This window comes from Nanorana parkeri, unplaced genomic scaffold (genome assembly GCF_000935625.1).
Source record: "Nanorana parkeri isolate BGI_ZX_2015 unplaced genomic scaffold, ASM93562v1 scaffold389, whole genome shotgun sequence".
Lineage (NCBI taxonomy): Eukaryota > Metazoa > Chordata > Amphibia > Anura > Dicroglossidae > Nanorana > Nanorana parkeri.
This window is the reverse complement of record NW_017306657.1, coordinates 284,776-309,867: the sequence shown is the minus strand read 5'-3', so window position 1 is coordinate 309,867 and position 25,092 is coordinate 284,776. Positions and strand designations below refer to the sequence as shown.

At 43.0% G+C, this 25,092-nt stretch overlaps 1 protein-coding gene across 3 annotated transcripts; it reads left to right on the top strand.

Annotated features, from left to right (window-relative positions):
- Nucleotides 1-622: 622 nt before the first annotated feature.
- Nucleotides 623-23,492, top strand: CXXC1 (CXXC finger protein 1). Of its 3 annotated transcripts, none has more exons than XM_018559340.1 (14): nucleotides 623-661; nucleotides 1,499-1,608; nucleotides 3,681-3,781; nucleotides 5,962-6,095; nucleotides 9,168-9,326; nucleotides 9,822-9,977; nucleotides 10,055-10,162; nucleotides 15,710-15,894; nucleotides 17,078-17,285; nucleotides 17,831-17,941; nucleotides 18,685-18,734; nucleotides 18,849-18,945; nucleotides 20,541-20,693; nucleotides 22,895-23,492. In XM_018559340.1, exons 1-14 carry the CDS (start codon nucleotides 659-661, stop codon nucleotides 23,039-23,041), a joined length of 1,722 nt encoding a protein of 573 aa, XP_018414842.1. In that variant the 5' UTR covers nucleotides 623-658; the 3' UTR covers nucleotides 23,042-23,492. The 3 variants fall into 3 exon arrangements, with proteins under 3 accessions (XP_018414842.1, XP_018414841.1, XP_018414843.1); XM_018559339.1 differs by having other exon boundaries at nucleotides 9,165-9,326; XM_018559341.1 differs by lacking the exons at nucleotides 9,822-9,977; nucleotides 10,055-10,162 and having other exon boundaries at nucleotides 9,165-9,326.
- The last annotated feature ends 1,600 nt before the right edge of the window (nucleotides 23,493-25,092 follow it).

Below are 25,092 nucleotides of genomic sequence, written 5' to 3'. Positions count from 1 at the left end.
CTCTCAAACTGACACTCTGACTTCTATGCTTTGACTCACTTACCCTGAACAAGTATGCAATCAAAGACCTGCCACTTTTATCTAACTTCCCCGACCTGACTGATGACGCATACTTCACATTCATGACAGGCTTCCTCAAATTGTCCACATAGAGATTTTACCTCACTCCTGACTCGAGAAGCATAGAAGACAGGGTTCAGATTGGCAGCCAGGACAACTACACTTTTCACAAACAGATCAGCAATGCCAGCAATTTCCTGCAATTAAATGTTTACTTCATGGTATGTGCTGCTGGCTACCTTGTCTTACAGCTAATATTGGATGCATAGTGTCCTTTCAAGCAGTTTATAGTAACACTGCGACGCAGTATTACAAATGGTCAAACAAGGTAAACAAAGCACAATGATGCCTGCACTATTACAAAAGACAAGTCGGCAGCCAACTGCCCCTTGAAGGTCCGTCTTTGTGGTGTCCCCCCATAATGATGAACGATGTCAGGGCTTCAATAGTGGACTCTGACCTCCCCACCAATGCGCTACAATCTATCCTCATCCGCATCATGCTAAAGAGCGCAACACTGACATCATAACTGCTCGCCCGGAAGCGGAAATGCGTCCGGTCGTTACGGAAGTTGAGTTAGAGACCGGAAGTGGCAGCGATGGTAAGCTAATAACATTCCCCGAGATAAGATGTGATATTTATTTGTCATCTTCCTCCGACTTTATTATGTATAAGGTGTGGTGAGCCAGAGGGGCGCCTCTGCACAGTCTCCACAATTACCTTTGTGTAATGACATTCACCTCTGTGTACTGACATCTACCCTCCATACACCTCTGTATACTGATATATACCCTCCATATACCTCTGTATACTGACATCTACCCTCCATACACCCCTGTATACTGATATATAACCTCCATATACCTCTGTATACTGACATCTACCCTCCATACACTCCTGTATACTGATATATACCCTCCATAGACCTTTGTATACTGACATCTACCCTCCATACACCCCTGTATACTGACATCTACCCTCCATACACCTCTCTATACTGACATCTCCCCTCCATTCACCCCTTTACTGACATCTAACCTCCATTTATCTCTATATGCTGACATCTAACCTCCATTTATCTCTATATACTGACAGCTGACCTCCATTCACCTCTGTATACTCACATCTAACCTCAATTTACCTCAATTCATCTCTCTATACCCCCACCCCCATTCACTCCTGTATAAGGACATTTACCCATCCATCCACGTCTATATATAGATTATATATCTTTATTCACCCCTTTATAATGAAATATACTTGCTCTCTATACATGACACATTACCTCTCTATATGTGACACATTCCCACAGTAACTGCTATATACATGATCTAGACTCTTAGTTATTTCTGTATACATGACTCAAACCCCTGCTCAGCTCACGCATTTCATTTTTGACAAATAGATATTCTTTTTACAATTCTTTGTATATCCTTAGGAGAGCGAGTATTCGGATCCGGAACTGGCAGGTTTGGGAGAGACAGAAAATGGAGAAAATGCCCCAGTGTACTGCATTTGCCGCAAGCCAGATATCAACTGCTTTATGATGTAAGGCTTAATTTATTATCTTTATTTAATCAATGTAATTGCTGAAAAAAATATTCTTACAGCAGCTATAGTTGTCTTGCAGGTTTCTTAGATATTATAAATCAGCCTAAAAGAGAACTATGACCCAAGCTTTTTTGCCCATAGTCTTCGTCAGGGTCGCAGGAGGACATCTACTAATGTCCTCCGGTGACCCAAAACTCAGTATGTAGCAGGCTATTTCCCCCTATATGCTGAGAGCGCATAGCCATGCCACAGCCGGGACAGATCCCGACAATGTTGTCGAGATCCACCTCGCTGGCTGATTGACACCTGGCTCTGCAGGGAGATGATTGGAAGGTGAGCGAGCAACGGTATGTGTTCGCCCACTTCCCGATTTATAGGGCCAACTTGTGACAGTTTCATTGTCACGGGTCGGCTCGAACTCACCTCATAGTTCTCATTTAAACTGACAGTCACCACTCCCCACAAGGAGATGATCCGGGAACTCAGCGATTGGCAGTTTGTGTTCACTGACTTCCTGATCAATAGAGCCGACCTGTGACAGCTTGAATTATGGGGATGAGTGTATTTTAATCACGCCACAATTCTCCTTTAAAGCTGAAATCCATCCATACCTTTAGTTTTGCACAGGTGTCCAGGCTCCTCTCCTGTACTGATTTGTCTACTCTGATTTCATTGCACATTGTTCGCTTCTCACAGTGTGCTTTAGAAGCTGCAGCAAGTCAGATAGCGCCCACTTCATTTCTTGGCTGGAGGATATCCAGCATCATCTAGCTGTTTCCTCCCCAGCCATACTGTCCCTGGTTTGCCCCTTTTGTTTGGTGGAGTTCATATCTCTCAGCATCCTCCCCCCAGCTATAATTTGTATGCATAGTTGCATAGTAAAGCACAGAGACGTAGTAGATACTTCATTGGGTCTAAAATAAGATATGTATAAAATGGAAAGATTTCATTTAAAAAAATATAATTAGCATGTTAATACGTGTGGGCAGGGAAGGCAAAATATAAGCAGATTAAACTTCAGCTTTAAAGTTAAAAATCTGTTAATTGATTATTATGTATTCTTTAATGTAATGTATGTATATTAACTTACTTATGCTGGCTTTGTTTGCTGCTTAGTAGTGCCACACAGTAACTGGGCTCATTCACTTTTTAAAGGTGCCCATACACCTTACAACCATCGCACGACTTTCATTCTGCGATGGTTGTAAGGTAATTAAAAGCTCGTACGATCTGACCATCTTGGACAGGCAGATCCTACTTGCAATCATCGCAAGCCCTCCCCCTCCCCAATGCTGAGCGGGCAGTGTGCACTTGCGCACTCCGGCCTGCGCGGCATTTGTCTCCCGAGAACTCCACTAACCCGCCGAAAATCATACAATTCTCGGTGGGTTTTCAAGCGTGCTCGGAAGACAAAAGACGTGCAATCGTACAGTAGAACCGGTCGCACGCCTTCCATACGGATCACCCGTGATAATCGGCAGGTTATGGGCACCTTTTAGTCAGTAGTGATTTGAATGAAAGAAGTCCTTAAAACACAGCTGCAGCCAATTATATTTTTGTCTTTGCTTTGCATAGTGTGGGAAAGGCTTAGACTTTTAGAAAACTTTGGTCGATTGTATGATTTTCGCAAGGTTGGTGGCATTTCTGCACGTCAAAATTCGTACGATTTACACTGCACATGCGCAGACGAAAATACGCGCGGTTGATTACCACAATTCGTCCAGGTGCTTTCTTCTAATTACCGCTGATCCAACCTTGCGATAATCGGGGCAGGATGGGGCCGCCATATGAAAATCGTACGACGTTTCGATCATCGGACGAAAAGTGTAATCCGATGATCGCAAGGTGTATGGGCAGCCTTAGAGAGGACTTTTCTGTTCCTGTTCTTGCTGACACCCGTCACCTGAAACTCTTTACTAGAAAATGTGTTCACTACTGTCTGAGTTTACGGTGGGGGGATTTTTCCTTTGTCTGACATGGTCAAATAGGAAGGTAGAGGAAATCACAACAGCATTTGTAGTATTTAAATTGTGTATTGCTTGATGTCAACATGTCTGTTTTTTGTATAGTGGATGTGATCACTGCAATGAGTGGTTCCATGGAGACTGTATCAACATCACAGAGAAGATGGCCAAGGCTATTCGGGAGTGGTACTGCATGCAGTGCCGAGGTAAGGAAAGCCAGTTATTGGGATTAAAAAGGATAGGTCCCAAAATATTACAGAGGATGCCGTTTTGGGGACTTCACAGTTCGCTAAGAACTGATAACATCACTGTGGCATGGGCTGCAAAGTGCCCAGTAACTAAAATCCTGACCTCGGTGAAGTCATTGGTTCAGTCAGTGGATATGCTGTGTTTTGAAAGAAATGACAAGTTGTTCACAATGGCAGCCTACACTAAGCTCTGGTGACATTTCAAAAAAAGGACTATGAGGTTTTTGTGTCAACATTCTCTTAATAATAAAGTTAAAGAGTTGTTTCCCCATGTCCACCAATTAGATTTTGGCTCTAGGGGCAGGTTTTGATCCGATTGGTGGGTGAGAGGAAAGTAATTCCAGTTCTTAATAAGAATACCTTGACACATCAGACCATAAGTCTCAAACAACCTGTGGTAATAGAAACATGGGAGATGCCTTTGCAGATTTGCATTTAAAGTGTAGCTCCACTTTTGTTTAAAAAAAAAAGCGAACTCTATACATTGCAGTGAATTTAGCAAACCTTTTGAAGATTGATTCTTTTCTCTTATTGTTCGTCACAACATGTCATTTCTCTGACTGATGCCTGAATGGGAGGGTATGTCTGCACTCTAACCACCTGAGCACATCTCAGTGTTCATATGAAAAAAGCTGCTTTGTCTGCATCCATTTAGATAAGTACAGGTTTTGCAGAATATCTTTCTGAAAAAAGAACCCTTGGTGCAGGTGTTGCCTAAAACTGGGCTTCTCTCTTAGTGAAGACTTCTGAGAAAAGCACTGAGGGAATCATACAAGCAAGAAAATAAATTTTTAGGGTCATTATGTGCTCCGACCGTGCATGGAATACCTCCAGGTTGATATTTTGCAAGGAAACAATATTTTGACTTTCCTTGTCGCTTTTGGAAAATTAGAGGAGATGGAAATGGAAGTTATTTTTTCAATTGGTAAATCCTTATAGGGGCTGAATTATAAATCATTTGCACAGCTCTTCCCTGTGCAAATTATATTTTCATTGCTGTATGCCTACTAGAGGGACCCGAGGAGCATAGGAATTCCCTATGTCTCTTATCTTTTTATCTCTTTCTTGTCCTGTGCTGAAGTATGTTATGATTTGTGACTCTGATTTTGATTGAAAAAGCCTTTAAATACCATTGTGCTGCTTCCTGCCCTCTCCTCCAGTGCTCTATGCTGACATAGATGAGTAACAGCCACACCACGCAGCACAAGTCTCGCACAGATTTGATTTGAAGAGAAGCGGAGGGGGCATGTCAGCCTAGTTTTGTAATTGACTGATTAATGATTGTATTGCACTGCACAATCATCTTTTGACACCCTGTACAACTGAAACGGAAAACAGAGAGAGCTCCTCCATCGTGTAAAACGCTTTAATGTAACGATATAAGAGGAGCTAAAATCATACTGACAAACAAATGGAGTAAATAAGCATAGAGTGTAAATCAGCAAGACGAAAAACTGAGATCGTATGTATCAGGCTTAGCCGACAAGCTGCTTGTCCTTCCTGGTTTGCGCGTTTCAGAGGGCACGCCTCCTTCCTCAGAATCATTGGTTTTCAGTTTTGTGGTTGCCTTAAACCAGCAGAGCTGCCTCGAGAGTACATCATATTGTTTTTTTACACAGTTACTGGTGCAGGCGCTTGTGTTATTAACACCCTGTACAACTGCTGTAACTTGGAAGTAGAGGTAAAACTGGAAAATGGTGGGTTGTAAGATGCATATGACTACATTTTATTTTTCTCTCAATCGGGCTTTCAGTTGCAAAATGGCTAGTGTAGTATATGCGCTGTACAGTGTACACACTCCCTTTCTCGGCATCTCTGAGATGCTGTGAATGGATTTAACTCCTGCATCATCAGTGACCACCCAATGGCTGAAGAGCAATTCCGAGAACTCGGAACTGTCAGCGTTGGAGGGGGGACAACAATGAGGACCAAAGTTCAATCCAACAGCACCGGAGAAGGGCACACTTTTAAGGTAAGTGTGCTGTAATGTGCAAAGCACTGTAAAAGATACAGGCTCCATTTTTTTTTTAAATCCTTGTCTGGGTTTGCTTTCTATCTTTGAATGGAGATTGGATGGGTTATTGTGATGTAATTGCTGGGAAATAGCATTTTGTTTTACAGTAAATTTATATTTCCAGATAAATATCCCCACCTGGAGATTAAATACCGACATAAGAAGAGCAAGGATAGGGAAAAGGATACCGAGCGGGACGAGAATGAAGAGGTAATGAGGAGCGACAAGAGGAGGAATAGCACGAGCAGTGTCAGTAAGGTAATCAGTACACCTATAACATATGAGACGCCATGGCACAGTTCTAGGTTATACCATTTTAAGGCACAAATCCACCCAACTATCAAAAGGCAAAAGCCAAGCTGAATTAATTCAGATTCACTGCTACTGATGCCATCTCCTCGGAAACAAAAGTATGTCTGTACCAGCTTTGGCTGTATGTCTGTATAGCATGCTGAAACTCTACAGACACCCTGTATTGCAGAGGTGAGCACAAGGAGGTGTTGCTGTTCACCCAAATGCACAGTACTCTAGTTGCTCTCTTTTTATGTGACAATATGTCTGGGTGATTTAGCCTATAGAGGTGGAGTAACAATTTAAGGTTTTTAGGAATAGATCCCAACATTAATTGCTGATTTTTACTACCAGAGCTGTAGTATATGCCTACTTTCAGCGTTTCTATCAAAACGCTGATGAACACAGTGTTTGTCTGATACATTTGTGGAATGCATTTGATATCTAGACTCCTAACAGCCTGTGTTTCATCTAGGGGTCGGCCAATCAGAGGCCATTAATGAGAGCTTGTCAAAACAGATTTTGGCTTGCTACCCATTGTAACTTGAGGTGGTTGAATTGGACTGTTGCCCGTTCTAGTCACACTGAACAATCCATCTTTGTGAATTGGAGTGTGTTATATGGAACATTCTCTGCATGATATCTGCTAGCACATAAACCTTGCACTTCCTGGCAGTTCCTGTAACTATAAAAGGGCATTCTGGAATGGAATAAAAAGATGTTTGCTTGTTAATTTTATCTGATACAGTAAAAGATTTGAATGCATTTTAGGCTATTTGTGAATGATTTTGTTTACAAACTATTTGGCGTTAATTTTGCTGTGTTTAGCCAGTTCCACGTTGGAGAATTGTGTTTAATATTATGGACATTTCAAACACAGCAGGCAAAAGTCTACCCGATGTTTAATTACTTACTTAGACAATAATACAAAAGAAAAGGCACTGGCATACTTTGGACTCTGCTGTTACCGATCCTGATGTTTTAAATGTATTTATATTTAATTTCATTTATAATTTAATTTTATATTTGTTAGGGCTGCAACTAACGATTATTTTCATAATCGATTAGTTAGCCGATTATTAACTTCGATTAATCGATTAGTTGTATTATTTAAAAAATCTCTCTCCCCTCCTCTCCCCGTCCCTCTCTCTCTCTCTCTCTTAAAAAAAAATCTCTCTCTCTCCCACCTGTCTCTCTTTCTCCCCCCTCTTTTGCTCTCCCTCTTTCTCCCAAACCAACTAATCGATAATGAGAATAGTTGCCAACAATTCTAAATCTATTATTATAGATGTAATCGATTAGTTGTTGCAGCCCTATATATTTGTAATTTATATTATATTTTAATTGTGTATGTATACTTAATTTCACTCTTTTAGTGTGAAAGAGAGTATGTTTTTTTTGTATTTACTATGGGCTGGTGAATATATGTTAGTGTAGATAAGAGGGTGATATTCTCACATTTAAAGTAGAATATGAAGAGACACCGGCACTCCAATAGTGAATCAAATACGTCTGTTTACTTGACGTATGAGTATCATAGTGTGATACACTTAAAGCACGATTGCCAGCCGTCGACTACGGTAGCACCCACCCTTATTTCTTTGGAAACTGTGGTTTCTGAGTGCGATGGGTTCACTGACTACGGTTGCCAGCTGTCGACTACCGTAGCACTCACCCTTATTTCTTTGGGAACGGCGGTTTCTGAGTACGATGGGTTCATTGACTGCATTAAGTGTATCACAGTATGCTAGTCATACGTCAAATAAACAGACGTATTTGATTCACTATTAGAGTGCCGGTGTCTCTATACAGTGGGGCAAAAAAATATTTAGTTTGGGAGAACTTGCACAATTGGTGGCTGCCTAAATACTTTTTTGCCCAACTGTATATTCTACTTGATATCTACCATGGTTGTCAGCTTTCGACTACCGTAGCACCCACCCTTATTTCTTTGGAAGTGGAAGTTTCTGAGTGCGATGGATTCATTGACTTTATTCTCACATTAAAAAGGAGAATTATAAGGCAAGTGATTTTCACTCAGCCTCATAATCTGAGCCGACCTGTGACAATGACAGGTCGGCTCAGTAGATCGGGAAGTGAGCGAACACATACCGTCGCTCGCTCACTTCTCGATCTATCCCTGCAGCGAGCCGTGACTGTCACTCACGGCTCCCTGCAGGGATTCCCCCCTCCCCTGTTCGATCCTCCAGCTGTCAATCCCCGCAGCTGGGTGGATCCAGACAGTATACCGCGAGCTACAGCTCTATACTGAGCTTTGAGTCACGGGAGGACGCTAGTTTGTGTTCTCCCGTGACCCTTAGGAGAACTATGGGGAAAAGCACTGACCCCATAGTTCTCCTTTTAAAACTCAACTCCAGAAACACATAGATAACACTGAAAATAACACTAAATGTACCTAAATGTGGCTTGGTATTAGCTTCTTGCAATCCCTGTAAAGTACAAGTCACTAACAGGAGAGAATATCTCACAAGGCCGCTGCTGCTGCTGCTATTTTATATATACATATAATAAGGGGTAATTTAATCGGTTGTGGACAATAGGCTTGCTGCTTACGCCTAAACACCCCCAAATACTTTACTGATGATTTTTTTTTGTTGCTTTCTATTTTTTAACCATTAATACTAATGTTTTTTTTACATTTCTATTCATCCTGTTTATTTTTCTTTTTTTACCCTAACAATACAAATAGCACAAAAAATTTAGAAAAGCCGTTATTTCATGTCTCAAGCATTGTTTGTCTCCGATAAAATGATATTAATGACAAAATGATTGCCGAATAAACAGGCCCATAGCAGATATATAAGAATAGCTCTGTTCCATAGGGGGTGTACAGGTGTGAAAGCTGAAATGGTTAAATTGTGTTTATTTGAATAGAGAAGCCATACATCCAACTGTGGCTGATAATAATGCCCCTGTTGCTCTGAATGTAATATTTTTACTTTTCGACCTCTTGGAGGTGTGCTATGCTACCCAACAAAGTATTAAACTGCCCTATATGTGTTACTTGTATTTCAGCAGCAGATTAAACGCTCTGCAAGGATGTGCGGTGAGTGTGAATCTTGTAGCCGCACAGAAGATTGTGGACAATGTGATTTCTGCAGAGACATGAAGAAGTTTGGAGGTCCCAACAAGATCCGTCAAAAGTGCCGCTTACGTCAGTGCCAAGTGAGAGCACGGGTAAGAGTGCCACTGGGTGAGCTTTGCCTTGTGAGTGACCTGTCAGAATTGTTATTCCCTCCTGCTTTTAACACCCACCCCACACTGTAGAAAAGGCCAGTTGAGCTGTTTGCATAATAAGATGCCTTCAAGAGGTTTTCCATATTCAGCTAGAAAGCAGAAGGTCTGTGCATATAGCCTGCCCTTTGCTGACAGCTGGGGTCCCCACATTTTATTTCCCATTGATTAGTTGTTTGAAACGGCTTTTCCAGCGAGACCCACTTAAGGATTTGAAAACCTTTGGTGGGTTTCTGAGGTCAGGTTGCACTGAAGTTCCTCTATTAAAATAAGTACATATTGAGAAGTTCAAAAAAAAAGGAAGGCATCGGCCTAGCACAATCCATCAGCTAGGGAAATTCATCTGTTGTGAGTTTCTGATTGGTTGGTGTGTTTTAGTCCAGTTTGCTTTTTGCCCGATAATAATCTTCTCATACATCTGCTATGGGTTATCCTTAGAAAATGCTGCGTGTTAAGGACGATGAAAGTACAGTGTTTAGGGATACCCCAGAACCGTCCAGCCTTGCCGAATCTCTCTCCGATGATGACCTTCCACTGGACCCAGAACTGTACCAAGAACTGTGTGCTGGAGGAGCTTTCGATGACCAGAACTTGGTAACTGAACTTTGCTGGGAGTAGATGGAGATACCTCTAGCTGTAGAACTTTCATAATAAGACTTGTGTTTCTGCAGCCGTGGCTCAGTGACACAGACGACGCTCCGTTTCTCGATTCTGTGCTGAGGAAGAGAGCCGTCAAAGTAAAGCACGTTAAGAGACGCGAGAAGAAGTCAGACAAAAAGGTATGTCAGTTTTTGCCTCGTGGAAGCCTAGGTTGCCCATACTCAGGCCAACTTTTGGTTAGCATTGGAACTGCGTCAGTGAGCTCTAACAACAGGCCGTCTATGGGATGTAAAGTAACTGATCCTATGCTCCTTGTTGTTAAGGAACATTTTCCTGAATGCTGGAAAATCTCTTGCAGCCAATCTTTGTTACCAGTGTCAGGTGCAGGTTGTACAGTAAAAAACATGATATACACACAGTTGGTTAAAGGGGGACACCCATGGACTTTCTGAAAACCTAATGAGTTTTCCTCTGATGCCAGGGCTGAAAGGATGTGTTGAGCTGATCAAGCTCTCAGTAAGGCATTCACTCTGCCTTGCACTGTTCTTCCTTGGAAACAATGGAGCCTCAGACGGCATGCAGGCTTTGAGTCTATGAAATGGTACCTATTGCTCCCCCATCTTGAGGGTTTTTGATTGAGAACCAAAAGTGCAGATACACTGGTGACTGGGCTATGTTTTGCCCAATGTTTGTGTTTAGGTATGCTAGACATGGGTTACAATAAACCTTTTCTGAGATGAATTTTGTGGCTGCCATTGTGGTCTTCTGAAAATGCTCAGTGCATGGCTGTTATGCATACCTACTGGCTTAATTACTTCCTGAATCACTGACCATGAACAAGTATGCAGATTAGAGAAGCTGGAGAAAAGGCAAAGGTCATTATAGGTTTACTTTTGAGTCATTGACTAGACCGTTTTAAAGAAGAACTCCAGGAAAAATGTTATCAACCCTTGCAGTGGGGCTACCCCCGCACTGCAAGGGTTAAAGTGACATTAAACCCTCAGATTTTTTAACATAAAACAATACTGAATGTGTGCCTTACTGTAATCCATGGTAGTTTCCCTTCTCTTTGCTGCTCTTCCTTTTAAATCCTCATGTCTTCTCATGCTTGGGGAGAACTTCCTTTTTCAGCTCAGGGCCTCTTCCTGTAGTGCTGGCTCAGGTTTCAAGCCTATACAAACTTATACACAGACACCGTGTATCCATTACTGAGACAAGGCAGTCTGCTGCAAAACAGAAGTTCTGCCCAGCATGAGAAGAGATACGGATTTAAAATGAAGAGCAGCAAAGAGAAGGGAAACAACCATGGATTACAGTAAGGCACACATTACAGTATTGGTTTATGTTAAAAAATCTGAGGGTTTAATGTCACTTTAAGTGCTCGTTTGTGTCTAGGTGCTACAAAAAAAAATTATACTCACTAGACCATCCGAGCTGGCTCCCTGCTTCTGTTATCACTGAAGTGTGTCACCTCCGTTGCACAGATGGACTGCTCCCCTGCGTCCTTATGTCTATACACAGTCTAAACATAGTGTGTAGAGCGTAATGACACCAGGTTCCTTAGACTGTTGCAGCAGAGGGGGAAAGACATTCTAGACACCGGTCTAAGAACAAGCCGGCTCGTAAGGTCTGGTGAGTGTAACTTTTTTTTTTTTAGCACCTAGACACAAATGAGCACTTAACCCTTGCAGTGCGGGGGTAGCCCCACTGCAAAGGTTAATCATTTTTTTCCCTAGAGTTCTTCTTTAAAGGAAGTATGAGATCCAGACAACTAAAAGGAGAGATCCACAGCATCAGCCATCACACTCTTCTTTGTAAGGTTTCCTTTATTTTATTTTACAATACAACTAGTTTAGATCATGTCAGATCAGGGTCACTTGTATAAAGTAGAATTAAACTCTCCTTTGTTTTTGCATATAGCTACTGCTAGCAAGCAGTAGCTATATGCAAAAACATTTTAAAAAGTTACCAAAAAAGGTAAAAATGTACTTGTGTCTCCGCCGCTCGCTCCTGTCTGAAGATCTGAAGGTTCTCGAGCAGCCATGCAGGATGACGGGGCGGGCACATGCGCAGTAGAGATCTTTGGCGTGGAGAAGAGGAGAGACACAGTGGAGCTGAATGCACGCAGCCGGGAGCGTGAACGTGGGGCAGACACCGTGGGACAAGAAGAGACAGGAGTCTGCGCTGGATCAGGGACCGGCACCAGCTCTGAGGGACTGCTGAATAGGAGGCTGAGCAGGGCGGCGCCGGAGGAGAGCTCAGCCTCCTGTGACAACAACAATAATATAGCTCTCCTCCCCGCCCTACTTGGCCTCCTGACAGTTTCTCTCCTCCCCGCTTGACAATGCTCTTTGTCAGAAGGGACGCAGAGCAGCGCACAGCGGTGAAGAGAGAAACTAAGAATGCACCGCAATTTTGGCCGAAAGATGGTACTTCCACCATTTTGCCCAAAGTGCCAGTTTCAGCCGATATGTTTTGGTGACCGAAATTTCCATGCATCCCTAACAATTAGTTTAAAGTGACCCTATCAGATCGGGGTCACTTGTATAAAACATACAACATGCCTGCAAAAAAAAGACCATGTACTTACCTTTACGATTACCCATTTCTTGAAAATCCGCCGCTTCACTTCTCATCATCCTCTACCAGTATTCGACCAGTTGGATCTGTCGAATGTCACTTACTGTGGTTCCTCCCGTCGGCTTATACATCCTGTAGTGATGTGCACGGTTATGGGTGAAACTCCAGCAATTGCTCAGGGGAGCAGGTTATTCACACACTCCAAAAGTGTGAATAATTGTAGAGGACTGTGAGCGGTGAAATGGTGGCTGTTCTAGAAACAGGCTGTCATAAAGGTAAGTATATATAGTCTTCATTTTGTGAAGACTATATCATGTTTTACATTCTTTGCTAACAGGCACCCATATATGCATTTATACTAGATTCCTTAAGGCTTCTGCACAGCAGCACTCTAGGAAAAGTAACAAAAACACCCTAAATCAGAGCTAGAACATGTAATGAGATCAATAAATTATTTATCTGCAGGCTTGTTGAGACTCGGAGTATTGAAGCCAGACTGGTTTCGTAAAGTACCCTTCCAGTGACCATGTAAGGTACTTTCTGAACTTTCTGAATCCTGGTTGCAGTTCATTACACAGAATTCAGATTAAAGTTAATCCAGTGAAATTTCTGATATCCACACAGCTGTGTGGTTTGTTGGATACAATTAGTAGCTTGTGGCTTTCACTTGTTGCGTAGAATAGTTTATTAACAATAGGTCCTCAACCTGTGCTAAATGCACAAGAACAGAGTACTGTAACCTGCTTTTTGGTAAAAGTTAACAACGTTTAAAAAGTAACTCCCATGATAACCCCTAAAATAAATATCTTCTCTCCAGGGCCCATCCGGTCTTTTAAAATCAAAATGACTAACCTTCTGACACAGAAGCCCCACTGCACGAAGACTGACAACTCAGCAATCTGGTTTCTTTGGAAACAAGCACTGGGGGCCTCTTCACTTTGGCTTATGCACACTGCATCTCCATAGGCTTTAATTGATTCCGATCTCTTTGCAAATTGACAGGAGAGATGGGAATCAATAAGAGCCTATGGAACTATGGTGCGCATGCGTCAAGTTGATCGGGAAGTCTTCAGTGCCCACGTTTCTATGGAAACTTGATCGCTGGGTTGCAGGGCATACTGCAGCGAATTCTGCATCAGAAGGTGAGCATGTTTTATATTAATCAGAGAGGTTTTTAATGGAGAATATTTATTTTAGGGCAGTAATCAAAAGCCAGCCATGTACTGCTCACATTTTGGCTGATTCCTGCTAAGTCGGCCTTGTCCGCACCATCCAGCTCAACAAAAGATGATTTTTCAATCGACTTTTGTTTGGAGAAGCTAGGTGAAAAATTGTCGGCCAAACTTCAGGTGAAGTCACTGCTCGGGTATTCAGCAGGCGCAGGTCCCGGCGGCTGCTGAACACAATAGCCAGCATGGAAGATTCCTTTATCCACACTGTTTAGCATAGATGGGGGAATATGGTTTCTCTCGTTCAGCCTACCTGGCTAAATGAGACAAAACTAAAGGTGTGTGGCTAGCTTTATTTACCCTTGTAAATGATTTATGCTAATCACAAAAGCAAAGGCAACACAAACGTACTCCAGTCACCAGTCTGCACGTAAGCTAACAATGGTATGTGATCTTTTCATAGTTTGGCAGTAATAATGCCTTTGTAAAGCCAATGTTTGATTATTCTTTTATAAACGTAAAGGGCTGGTTCATCCAACATTGATGTTTCATTTGTTTGTAGTGCTGGAGAGTTAAATCATCTAATTGTTTCTTTCAGGAACTCTAATGCTGAGATCTTTGTACTTGAGTTCCCAGGTGTGCACACATGCTGTGGCCATTATAAAAGTGGTCCCAATATCCCCTGGTTTTTTTACATTTGTGCTATAATATGACTAGCAAATGTGTGCCGACCATGAAAGAAGTCATTATGGAATTGGGAGTAAAATTCTCTATAGTCCCATTAATACATTTAATAGCTGCTTCAGATTGAGTTCCTCCCGTGAGAAATACCTGCCATAAAGAGAACATTACTTACTGTTCATAACAGGCACCTTCGGGTGCTTGTACACTGCCTCCACTCTGCTGTAGAGTGGATTAACCCCGAAATCCAGAGTGCTCTGCAGTGTACTTACCGATTAGATTGCAATTAGATACAAATGGTCCAGTGGAAGAGGCACTCACAGGTCGTAAAATGAGGCAACATAGATACATTTATTGGTCAATGTTTCCAAACATCTGCCAAGAAATGTATCTATGTTGCCTCATTACAAGGCCTGTGAGTGCCTTATAAATTTAATGTTTTGGCATTACAGGAACGTGCAACAGCGTAATTGATTTGAGGCCGCATTCATGCCTGTAAGTTTAGGTGCGATTAGGGATTCCTGTGTCAGGAACTTGTGTTTTCTTGAAGCAGGAATCCCTAAGCTGCCATTTACAAGTGGCAGCTGTCGCCCGTTCAAGTTAATGATCGCGTGACAGAGACTGCATGTAATTGTATACGATTTCTACGCTCGTTGCATGCGGACAGAAGTCAATCACTCTCCCTGGATGCATAATCGATGTGTCCAGGGAGAGTGATTGATGTCTAACTGCATGTAATTGTATGTGATACGATTTCTATGCTTGCTACATGCGGATAGGAGTCAATCACTTTCCCTGGACGCATAATCGATGCGTCTAGGGAGAGTGATTGATGTCTAACTGCATGTAATTGTATCACATAAGATTACATGTGGTGTTTACATGCAACCGCTGTCACCTGATGATTAACTTGAATGGGTGGCAGCTGCCGCTTGTAAACGGCAGATTAGGGGTCCTGCTGCAGGAAAAGGCAAGTTCTTGATGCAGGAATCCCTAATCGCACCTAAATATACTGGTGTGAATGGGTCCTGTGTTTGGGATTAGATAGAATTGTTAGGCTATTCAAACAGTTTAACCAGCCTGGTAAAAACATTTAGGTTTCGCCTATAGCAAATCAGATTTAATATCCTATGCTCATGTCCCTGGAAAATGGCAGAAGAAATGTGTCAGGTAGAGCCAACATATCCTTTCTTTAAATTCTGAACATTATGTGCCTTCACAATACTGGGCTTTCAGTGTCCTGATCTGCACTTGTCATATACTCACTGTTTTTCACTGTTTTATGTATTTATTTAGAAAGATGACAAGTACAAGAGACACAAGCAGAAGCAAAGGCACAAGGATAAAGCCAAGCACTCGGAGCGCTTGGAAAACAGAGATTACTCATCATTACGTCAGTGTTTAGGGCCAAGCTGTGTCCAGCCAGCCCGAGCCGGCTCTAAGTACTGCGCCGATGACTGCGGCATGAAGCTGGCAGCCAAGTAAGTGCAGCAGCCTACATCGAAAGTTTCTACTTTCATTAGACTCTTCTCTAACAAAAGATGTGCACCTTTCCATATTGTATAAACTTCCATCCATGTGCTTATTAAAGGTCACCGAAACAGTATCGAGTCTTAAACAGCATGACCCTGCCACCCTTTTTACCTGAAGCTTTATAGTTCACAGATCCATAAACATTGGGGGGGGGGGGGGTTTCAAATAAAGGGATTTGTTTCCAAAATTGTGTTAGCATTAGGTAGCAATTTAAAGATAATGTATAGTATTTTCAGTTTTTATATTAATAAACACATGTGAATAGTTCAACATGATGTAAATAATCTGAACAATTGTTAAGAGAGTTACAGAGTGATTGCACTTGACCCCTGATAGTTCACTCTAGTGGCCAATGTACACATCTCTAAATGCATCTAAAAAGGGTTCAGACCACAGGTTCACTCTAAAGCTGGCTTCCTCGGCATCTAATACTTACCTTCTCTTTGCTCCCTCATTACACGCCAATGGAACCAAGGAGAAGAAGCCCCAGGTCAATCCAGTCAGTGCTTAAGCAGGGCTGAGGACCATCTCTTTGCTCCCATTAATATATAAATATGGTGCACTCTAAATGCCAGCATTCCACCATTTTGTGCTGTAGTGATTTAATGCATATTGTGCTGTGACCAAATCCTAGACGGGAACGTGTATCACCAGCATTTGATCTTTTTCTATTTAAATTCTATTTATACCTTACAAAAATACAGCAACATTTCTAGAGCTCTACAGCAGCCTCTTTATCAGGCAACAGTGCCTGATAGAGATGCTAGTATAGAGTTCTGACAGTGGTGGGCCATTCACTAAGCACCAGTGCTGTCACAAAAAAGAAGAGTGAGGCGCATGGATCCCTATTCTGAGAAGTAAAGGAGTTTCTATTTACTCTTGGTGCTAGATGAACCAACAGGGGAGTGTAGGAGAGGTCCAGAGATTATAGGGAACCTGTTGCCCTGCCCTGCATCAGGTGCAGTTTATGGTAAACACTGCATTATTAACTCACAGTGTTGGACACCATTGTTAGTTCCCTAGGCCATACCATTAAGATATTAACCATGCAAAGCAGAGTTCTTTAAAAAAAATTGATTTAGACCTTCTAGGATTTTATTATTAGTCTTTTTGCTTCATGTTCATCTTCAGTCGGATCTACGAGATCCTCCCACAGCGCATCCAGCAGTGGCAGCAGAGTCCATGCGTTGCTGAAGAACAGGGAAAGAAGTTGCTGGAACGGATCCGCAGAGAGCAGCAGCAAGCTCGTACAAAGCTTCAAGAAATGGAGCGTCGCTTTCACGAGCTGGAGGCATTAATCAGCAAAGCCAAACAACAGCAGATCCGAGAGGATGAAGAGGTGTGCGAATTGTCAGAGCCTGTTCACACCACAGAGAGTGCATTCCAGAGCGTTCGGCCTCAGCAACACAACCCGACCGGCTCCCTGCATTCAGGAGCGGGAGGGGGAGTGATGGTGCATTAAAGTCAATGGCACCTCAGCCAAGCCCCCCGCCCGCAGTGCGATCGCCGGCATTTGACCGCGTGGCACACTAGTGCCTGCGTTCAGGTCCAGTGCAATCTGCAAAAATGATTTTGCAGATCGCACTGGACCGTAACGCAGGCACTAATGTGCCACGCGTTCGGGTCCCGGCGTTAGCACTGTGGGCGGGAGGCGTACTGCAATGCCATTGACTTCAACGCACTGCCACGCCCCCTCCCGCCCTGAACATAGGGAGCCGGCCAGGTTGCACTCCAGTACGTTCCAGAGTCTGGAGCGCACTTTTTGTGGTGTGAACCGGCCCTCAATCTTTGTTAAATCACTGGGAGACATTTGCAGCAGGAGAATCCAGGGAGATGTGAAAGAGTACTTTTTTTTAACCATGATTATTTACTTATGTTCAACAGACCAACGACGGGGACAGTGATGACACTGATCTTCAGATTTTCTGCGTGTCCTGTGGCCATCCAATAAATCCCAAGGTTGCTTTGAGGCACATGGATCGCTGTTATGCCAAGGTGAGAAAATTCTGAAGCACGCCAACCATATTCAAAGAAAATACCAGATAGAAGAAAGAAGCTGCCCGCAATCCTGATCCATATGTTTGTGTTAGGCATGTGGGGCTGAGGTGGATTGCTTACATACCTGAGACTTGCTTATGTACCAGGCATGTGCCTATGTACAAGGGAGAGGGATTTGCTATGTGTGACTAGGCAAGTTGAGAGTAAGGATGGGCTTGGGGCGTGTTCGCAGCTCCACGTGTCCCGGGACAAATATCTGGCGCAGAACACAGTACCGTTTTTATGTTTTCAAAGATTTGGTCCAGGAAAGAGCTAAATAGTTAGCACTTCTGGAGTTGGGCTGTTCAGTGATTTACATCCCTCAGTACCTCAACTTCCATTAGAAAGCTAAAGTCTGTTTGGGAAGTCAGAGCCTTTATCTGGGTATTGGTCATCCTTGAATAGAACAACACCATGACACCACTGTGCAGAACATTGCTTTGTTGATGATAATGGCATACTTTGAACGCCAAGTGACCTGAGACTGTGCAGGTCACCGTAAGCTTCTTACTGTCTTAAACAGAGAGGATGTTAAGCAAAGAATCATGAGACCCGATGCTGCAGGCGGCTTCCTAAAATCTTTCTGCATTGGATGTTATAAGTTCGAATTGCTATTTAATGAAACTGTGAAACTGTATGTAAGTTTTTGTTGTTTTTATCAGAGATCGATAATTCTCCTATTGTGTTTTTGTTTCTCCTAGTATGAAAGCCAGACATCCTTTGGATCCATGTACCCAACCAGAATTGAAGGGTAATTTTTGTCCATGAACTTGCTTCACTGCACGTTACAGTCACATTTTTGTGCCCTGCCTTTGCTTTTGCTTATGTTTGGTCCTCATAAACATACTTGTTTTTCCATTTGCAGAGCTACCCGTCTCTTTTGTGATGTATACAACCCTCAGAGTAAAACCTACTGCAAGCGGCTACAAGTCCTCTGTCCAGAACATTCCCGAGACCCCAAGGTTAGGCTTCATTTTTTGTAACATTTTATAGCGGTTATATCAATGACTTAAAGCATAACTAAACCCAATGATTTAACTGTTTCCAGTTATAAGGCATTCCTCTGGTGATAACTGTTAGACCCCATTCACACTGAGCTACGTCAAAAAATGCTTTTTCAGCGCTGATTTGAGCTGAGCGACATTGAGCTACGTTGAGCTACAGTGCACATTTTGTCATGCTACGTAGCGCTACTTTTGGCAGTCTATCAAACCCTATTGGAGCCAAATCGCACAAAATCCGCTGGAAAAATAGGTCATGTTCGAGCGACAAGCAGCATTGAGCTGTGAGATGTGAACAGCTCCATTGAAATGCATTGGACGAGCTACATTGAGTGGAAATCGCGCTACAAATCGATCAGTGTGAATGGGGTCTAATAGATGCCAGTTTGCTTATGTCAGCTCTCAACTGAACTTTCAAGCCCCCAAATGGCTGGTGTCAAAGCTGATCACATGCAGATCTGAATAAAGGCTAAGATGGCTAAGATTTTTTTAACAATGATTATTTACTTATGTTCAACAGACCAATGACGGGGACAGTGATGACACTGATCTTCAGATTTTCTGCGTGTCCTGTGGCCATCCAATAAATCCCAAAGTTGCGTATTCAGCTGTAAAGGATGGAAGGGTGTAGTTCCAGTTTATGAGATATCATCAGTAGGAGCTTGGGAAGTATGTTCATAGGGAGGTGAAAAAGGGGAGAGAAAAGAAAGAAGCGTGTATTAATGTAATAGTGTTGGATTAAAATGAAGGACTGTCCAGTAGCTTGGGAACTATGTCCAAAAAGAGGTGAAAAATGGAAGAGAAAACAGAGGCATGTATTAATGTAATTGTGTTTGGCTTCAATCATTTCTTTTTTTATATGTTTCTTTTTTACAGGTATTTATATAGCGCCCGGCATTTTATGTAGCGCTTTACATACTGCACATTCACATCAGTCCCTGCCCTCGAGGAGCTTACAATCTAAGGTCCCTATCTCACATACATATATACAGGGCAGATTTAGACAGGAGCCTATTAACATACCAGCATGTCTTTGGAGTGTGGGAAGAAGCCGGAGCACCCGGAGTAAACACACGCAAGCACAGGGAGAACATGCAAACTCCTTGCAGATAGTGTCCTGACCGGTATTTGTACCAGAGATCCCCAGACCTGCGAGGCTTTTAGGCTCCTTTTTATATCCTCTTATCTGCTTTGCTGGAAAGCCGGTTGTCTAGAGAACTAAACAGCTAAAGCTGACATTTTCTTACAGAATCGAATCATTTAGAGCAGTGACTGTTCCCTTTTTCTGTCTACTGTGTTCAGATGGGGCCATGTAGCGTTTCAGTCAGAGACAATCTTGTTTCATAGGTGTACAGTATTTAGGGTTTATTAAACAAAAATGCAATATAAAATGGACCTAAAACTATTATATACAGTATACTATTAGAATATATTATTATATTTTGTAATATTATATATATTTTTTAAGGTTGCAGGCTCAGATGTGCTCACTATGATGCTGACTTCAAATACACACTGAAGTCACAAGAACTGTTTTTTTTCTTTCCCGTTATCAGGTGGCAGCAGACGAAGTGTGTGGCTGTCCCATCACAAAGGACGTCTTTGAGTTGACAGGTGACTTCTGCAGAGTCCCGAAGAGGAAATGTAACCGGCACTACTGCTGGGAGAAGCTGCGGCGGGCTGAGGTGGATTTAGAGCGCGTCCGCGTGGTACGTTCCCCCTGATGTGCAGTATATGTGAAACTGCTTAATTTGTGTTAGGCCTTGCTTGCATGAGTTGTTAAATAACTAAATCTTGTCCACTGCTTCTTAAAACCCTGGCAGTATTAGCACATATTTTGCAGGTGTTCATTTCCCTTTGGTCCGCCTATGTACCAACTCATTTTCCACAGCGATGCAAAAAAATTATTATTTTAGTTATTGTTCCTAAAACTAAAAATAAACACTCACCAGACATTTTTTTGAAACCTGTGTAAAGAAAGACTCATTTCAGGGATGCAACGGGCCATTGGGGTAGTAAGCTCTGCCTATATAAGGTTGAACCCCACTTATAAAAGAACTCTGGGGAAAATTATTATTAACCCTTGCTGTGGGACTATCCCCGCACTGCAAGGGTTAAGTGGCCGTTTGTGTCTAGGGAGGAAAATAAAAAGTTATATTCACGTGATCCTCTGAGCCGGCTTGCTCTTAGTCTGGTCCCTGGAGCCTCTCTTCCCCCCCCTCCACTGCAGCGATCTACGTCCTTGGATCGGGTGAGTATAACTTTGATCTTTAGCTCTAGACCAAAACAAGCAGTTAACCCTTGCTTTAAGGGTTAATAATTATTTTCCATGGAGTTCTGCTTTAACTATGAGAGGTTGGTGTTTACACCACCTTAAACTAGTTGTCAAAAGAGCTGGAAGAGCTTTGATTTTTATTTTCTTTATTACATTTTTCTAATATTTTACTTATAAAAGAGAGCTGTGCTCAGAGAAGTATGGAGGCTTCCATTGCTGCCCACCCTGCTGCAAATGCTCATTGGCTAGCTGTTTGCTTATCCAAAAGTTTCTGTTTTTTCAGAGTCACTGATTCCAGGTGAGTGCTTCACAAAGTATTGAAGCCATATAGAGCCAGGCCTGTAGCATTTTCAGTAGAGGTCAGTGGCAGCCCCCTTATTTCTGTCAGTACAGGCATAGAGCATTATGCACAGTAAAATGTATTTCCTAGTAGAGTCGGGTAGTGCTGCATTGGTGGTTTGGGTTTGACTGTTTAAAGCTGTCTTGACAGGTTTTCTTTATACCCCAGTCTTCTATTGTGTCGTCTAATGAACCTTTTTACCGTTCTAAATAGGGATGCACCGAAATTTCGGCCGCAGAAACATATCGGCCCGAAAATGGCACTTTTGGCAAAATGCCGAAAGTGCCATCTTTTGGCCAAAATGGTGCATCCCTGCTTTCTCTCCTCCCCGCTGGGCACTGCTCTGTGACCCAGTGTGGAGGAGAAACACTGTCACAGGAGGCTGAGCGGTGCAGGGAAGGAGAGTGATGTGAGCGGTCGGTGTCTCTCCTCCGCACCGCTCAGCCTCCTGTCACAGATTAAGAGAGCGGTGGTGTGGGGGCGGAGACAGCTGTCACAGGAGGCCGGGCCGGCGGTGCAGGGGAGGAGTCAGATGTCAGAGGAGCTCCAGCTCCCCTTTCCGCACCGCTTGCTCAGCCTCCTGTGACAGCGAGTCAAGATGGAGAGCGGTACAAGCAGTCAGTGATCGCTGAGTGTTTGTAAATAATTGAGGACAGAGTATGTTTACTGTGTCTCCCCAATTATGAATGAATGGGAAGTGATCTACATCACTTCCTGTTCATTCACTATTGTGGACACAGTAAACATACTATCTCCACAAGTTATGAATGAACAGGAACACTCAGTATAGAGGATTCATATTTATTTATAACAGGGGCTGCAGAAAAAGAGATTGAGGACTCTGTATCCTCAATCTGTTTTTCAATCTTGAAAGGGAAATATCAGGGTTCTGTTTAGACCCCCAATATTTCCCCGAAGCCCCCCAACAGTAAAGTAAAAAATAAAAATATTTAATAAAAATAAAATATTAAAAAAAAAATTGAAAAACTTAGATTAAAAAAAACATTTTTGGTTTCGGCCTGACATTTTTTATTCATTTTGGTTTAATTTCGGTTTTGAAATGTTCATTTTGGTGCACCTCTAGTTCTAAATAACCACAGTGATGGTGAGGGAATTTCTCCCCAAAGGCAAGCATTGAAAACTCAACAGAATTCTAACCCTCCTTGACTCCTCTTTTGAAGTTCTGATTGGAGATCTGCTTTATTAACATAATAAGGATTTGATGGTATGAAGAAAATCCCCTTTTACTGGACCAGACCTTTTTCATAGAACCTTCTTTTTTTGTGTCCTTTCAGTGGTACAAACTGGATGAACTCTTTGAACAAGAACGCAACGTCCGAATGGCCATGACCAACCGTGCCGGACTCTTGGCTCTCATGTTACATCAAACCATCCAGCACGACCCCGTGACCACAGACCTTCGCACCCACATCGAACGCTGAGCCTGAGAAGCTTCCATATCTTGTCTTTACGGAAAGAGAGAGGACTTTGTATTAAAAGCTGACCTTTCTTTACATTTTATAAAAGTTGTGCCGAGCTGGTGTATAAAGAGACTGCAGTTTGTTCGGAATATTTCTTATGTTTTGTTCTTTCCAAAGTTTGTGAATCTCACACGGTTTATGTACATGGTGGAAATTCAGTCTCTTACCGGCCATTTTTAAATGACAGAATCTTTCATTGTCATATACTACATTGAAGCGCACAGAAGATTTTTTGTTTTTTGTGGTCTGCTGAGAATAATTTCATGAGTGTTCTGAAGACAATACTTTCTAGTTGGCTCTTTATTAGAATACACTAGCTGAGAGATTTTCAACTACAATTTTCCACATTAATGTGTCTTGTATTTTATTGGAATTATATGAATCTGATATTTTTTTTAATAGACCACTCCATGCAAATATGTATTCGCTCGTTTATTCCTTTAAACACTGTGAACGTTTTTTTTTTTAATTTATCCAGTAAAATTACCCAAAATCGCTCCTTCCAGATGCCAGATCCGCATGTCACCTAAAAATCGAAATCAGGCTTGCATTAGGGGTATGTGCAGGAGAGGAAAGTATTTGGGGCAGTACATAGGAGATGGAGAGCTCAGAATGGAAAATGGTGGTGTGATGTTAATTCAACGAGCGGGCAGGGCAGTAATATAGAATTGCATTGTATGCGAGGTGTTGTCACTTTTGTATTATGCAACCATATAGAATTGCAAAATTCGGTGGTTAAAAGCTGTGTATATGGCCATACAACTCAATATGCATGCACAAGCAACTCAAAAGTAACCAAAAGCAACTGCCAAACTTACAGTCGGCTCTACAAGTTTAAACAGAGTCCCGGCGGCAAAAGTCGCCGGGAGTCTGTTTAAACAGCCCCGATGCTGGCGACGTACACTGTACGTCGTCAGTCACGAAGGGGTTAAGCAGCATTTTCACTGCAGTTCTTCCCCACTCTCCAATTCTTCTCCTTGACGATGGGTGACTTAACATGGGGCATGGCGCATTTGGAGTTGAAAGGGAAGCCTTTTCTGTGTATTTGGTTGCCATTGTGCCACTATGGTAACTTGTGCACAGATCAGGTGGCTTATGTTGCATGAAAATCAAAATCCTGCAATGCGGGTGATTCTTGCAAGATTTTGGCTGAATGCCAGGAAATTGTCTATATATGTCACCACAGCATGTGGAATGATTGGTCACAGCATTTCAGAAATGCCAGGGAGAAGTGTATGTGCAGGACCAGAAAACATTAAGACCTCATTCACACGAGAAACGGCCGGCACGTACAGCTCCGTGCTGCGTGCACAGCCGTATCGAGCAGCTCCCGGGAAGGACAGGTGCTGCATGTGGTTAGTACACAGCCCCTGTCTTTCTCTATGGAACTATGTGGCCGTGCGCTGCCCTTCGCTGACCCCAAGTGCAGCTTTCCCTGGAGCTGCCCTACACGTCCGTGCGGGTGTCCATACTTGTACGCTGACAGGATGGATCCTGTCTGCATCCGTGCACGGACACCCGCACGGACGTGTAGGGCAGCTCCCGGGAAGGAAAGGTGCTGCGTGGGATTAGTACGCAGCCCCTGTCTTTCTCTATGGGACTATGCGGCCCTACGCAGACCCCAAGTGCGGGGTGTCGCGGCTCGGACGCAGACAGGATCCATCCTGTCAGCGTACGAGTATGGACACCCGCACATACGTGCAGGGCAGCTCCCGGGAAGGAAAGGTGCTGCGTGTGATTAGTACGCAGCCCCTGTCTTTCTCTATGGGACTATGCGGCCCTACGCAGACCCCAAGTGCAGGCCTGTGCGGGTGTCCCGGCTCGGACGCAGGCAGGATCCATCCTGTCAGCGTACGAGCACGAACGTGTAGGGCAGCGTACGGCCGCGTAGTCCCATAGAGAAAGACAGGGGCTGCATACTAATCACATGCAGCACCTGTCTTTCCTGGGAGCTGCCCGATACGGCCCTGCACGCAGTAAGTACTGGGGGTATTTTTGAGGGCCTCCCACAG

Bases quoted from the DNA above. Each gene is read 5' to 3' on its own strand.
- CXXC1 (XM_018559339.1), top strand. The intron at 3,782-5,961 runs GTAAGGAAAGCC...TTATATTTCCAG, and splicing joins GTACTGCATGCAGTGCCGAG to ATAAATATCCCCACCTGGAG. The intron at 17,942-18,684 runs GTGAGAAAATTC...TGTTTCTCCTAG, and splicing joins TGGATCGCTGTTATGCCAAG to TATGAAAGCCAGACATCCTT.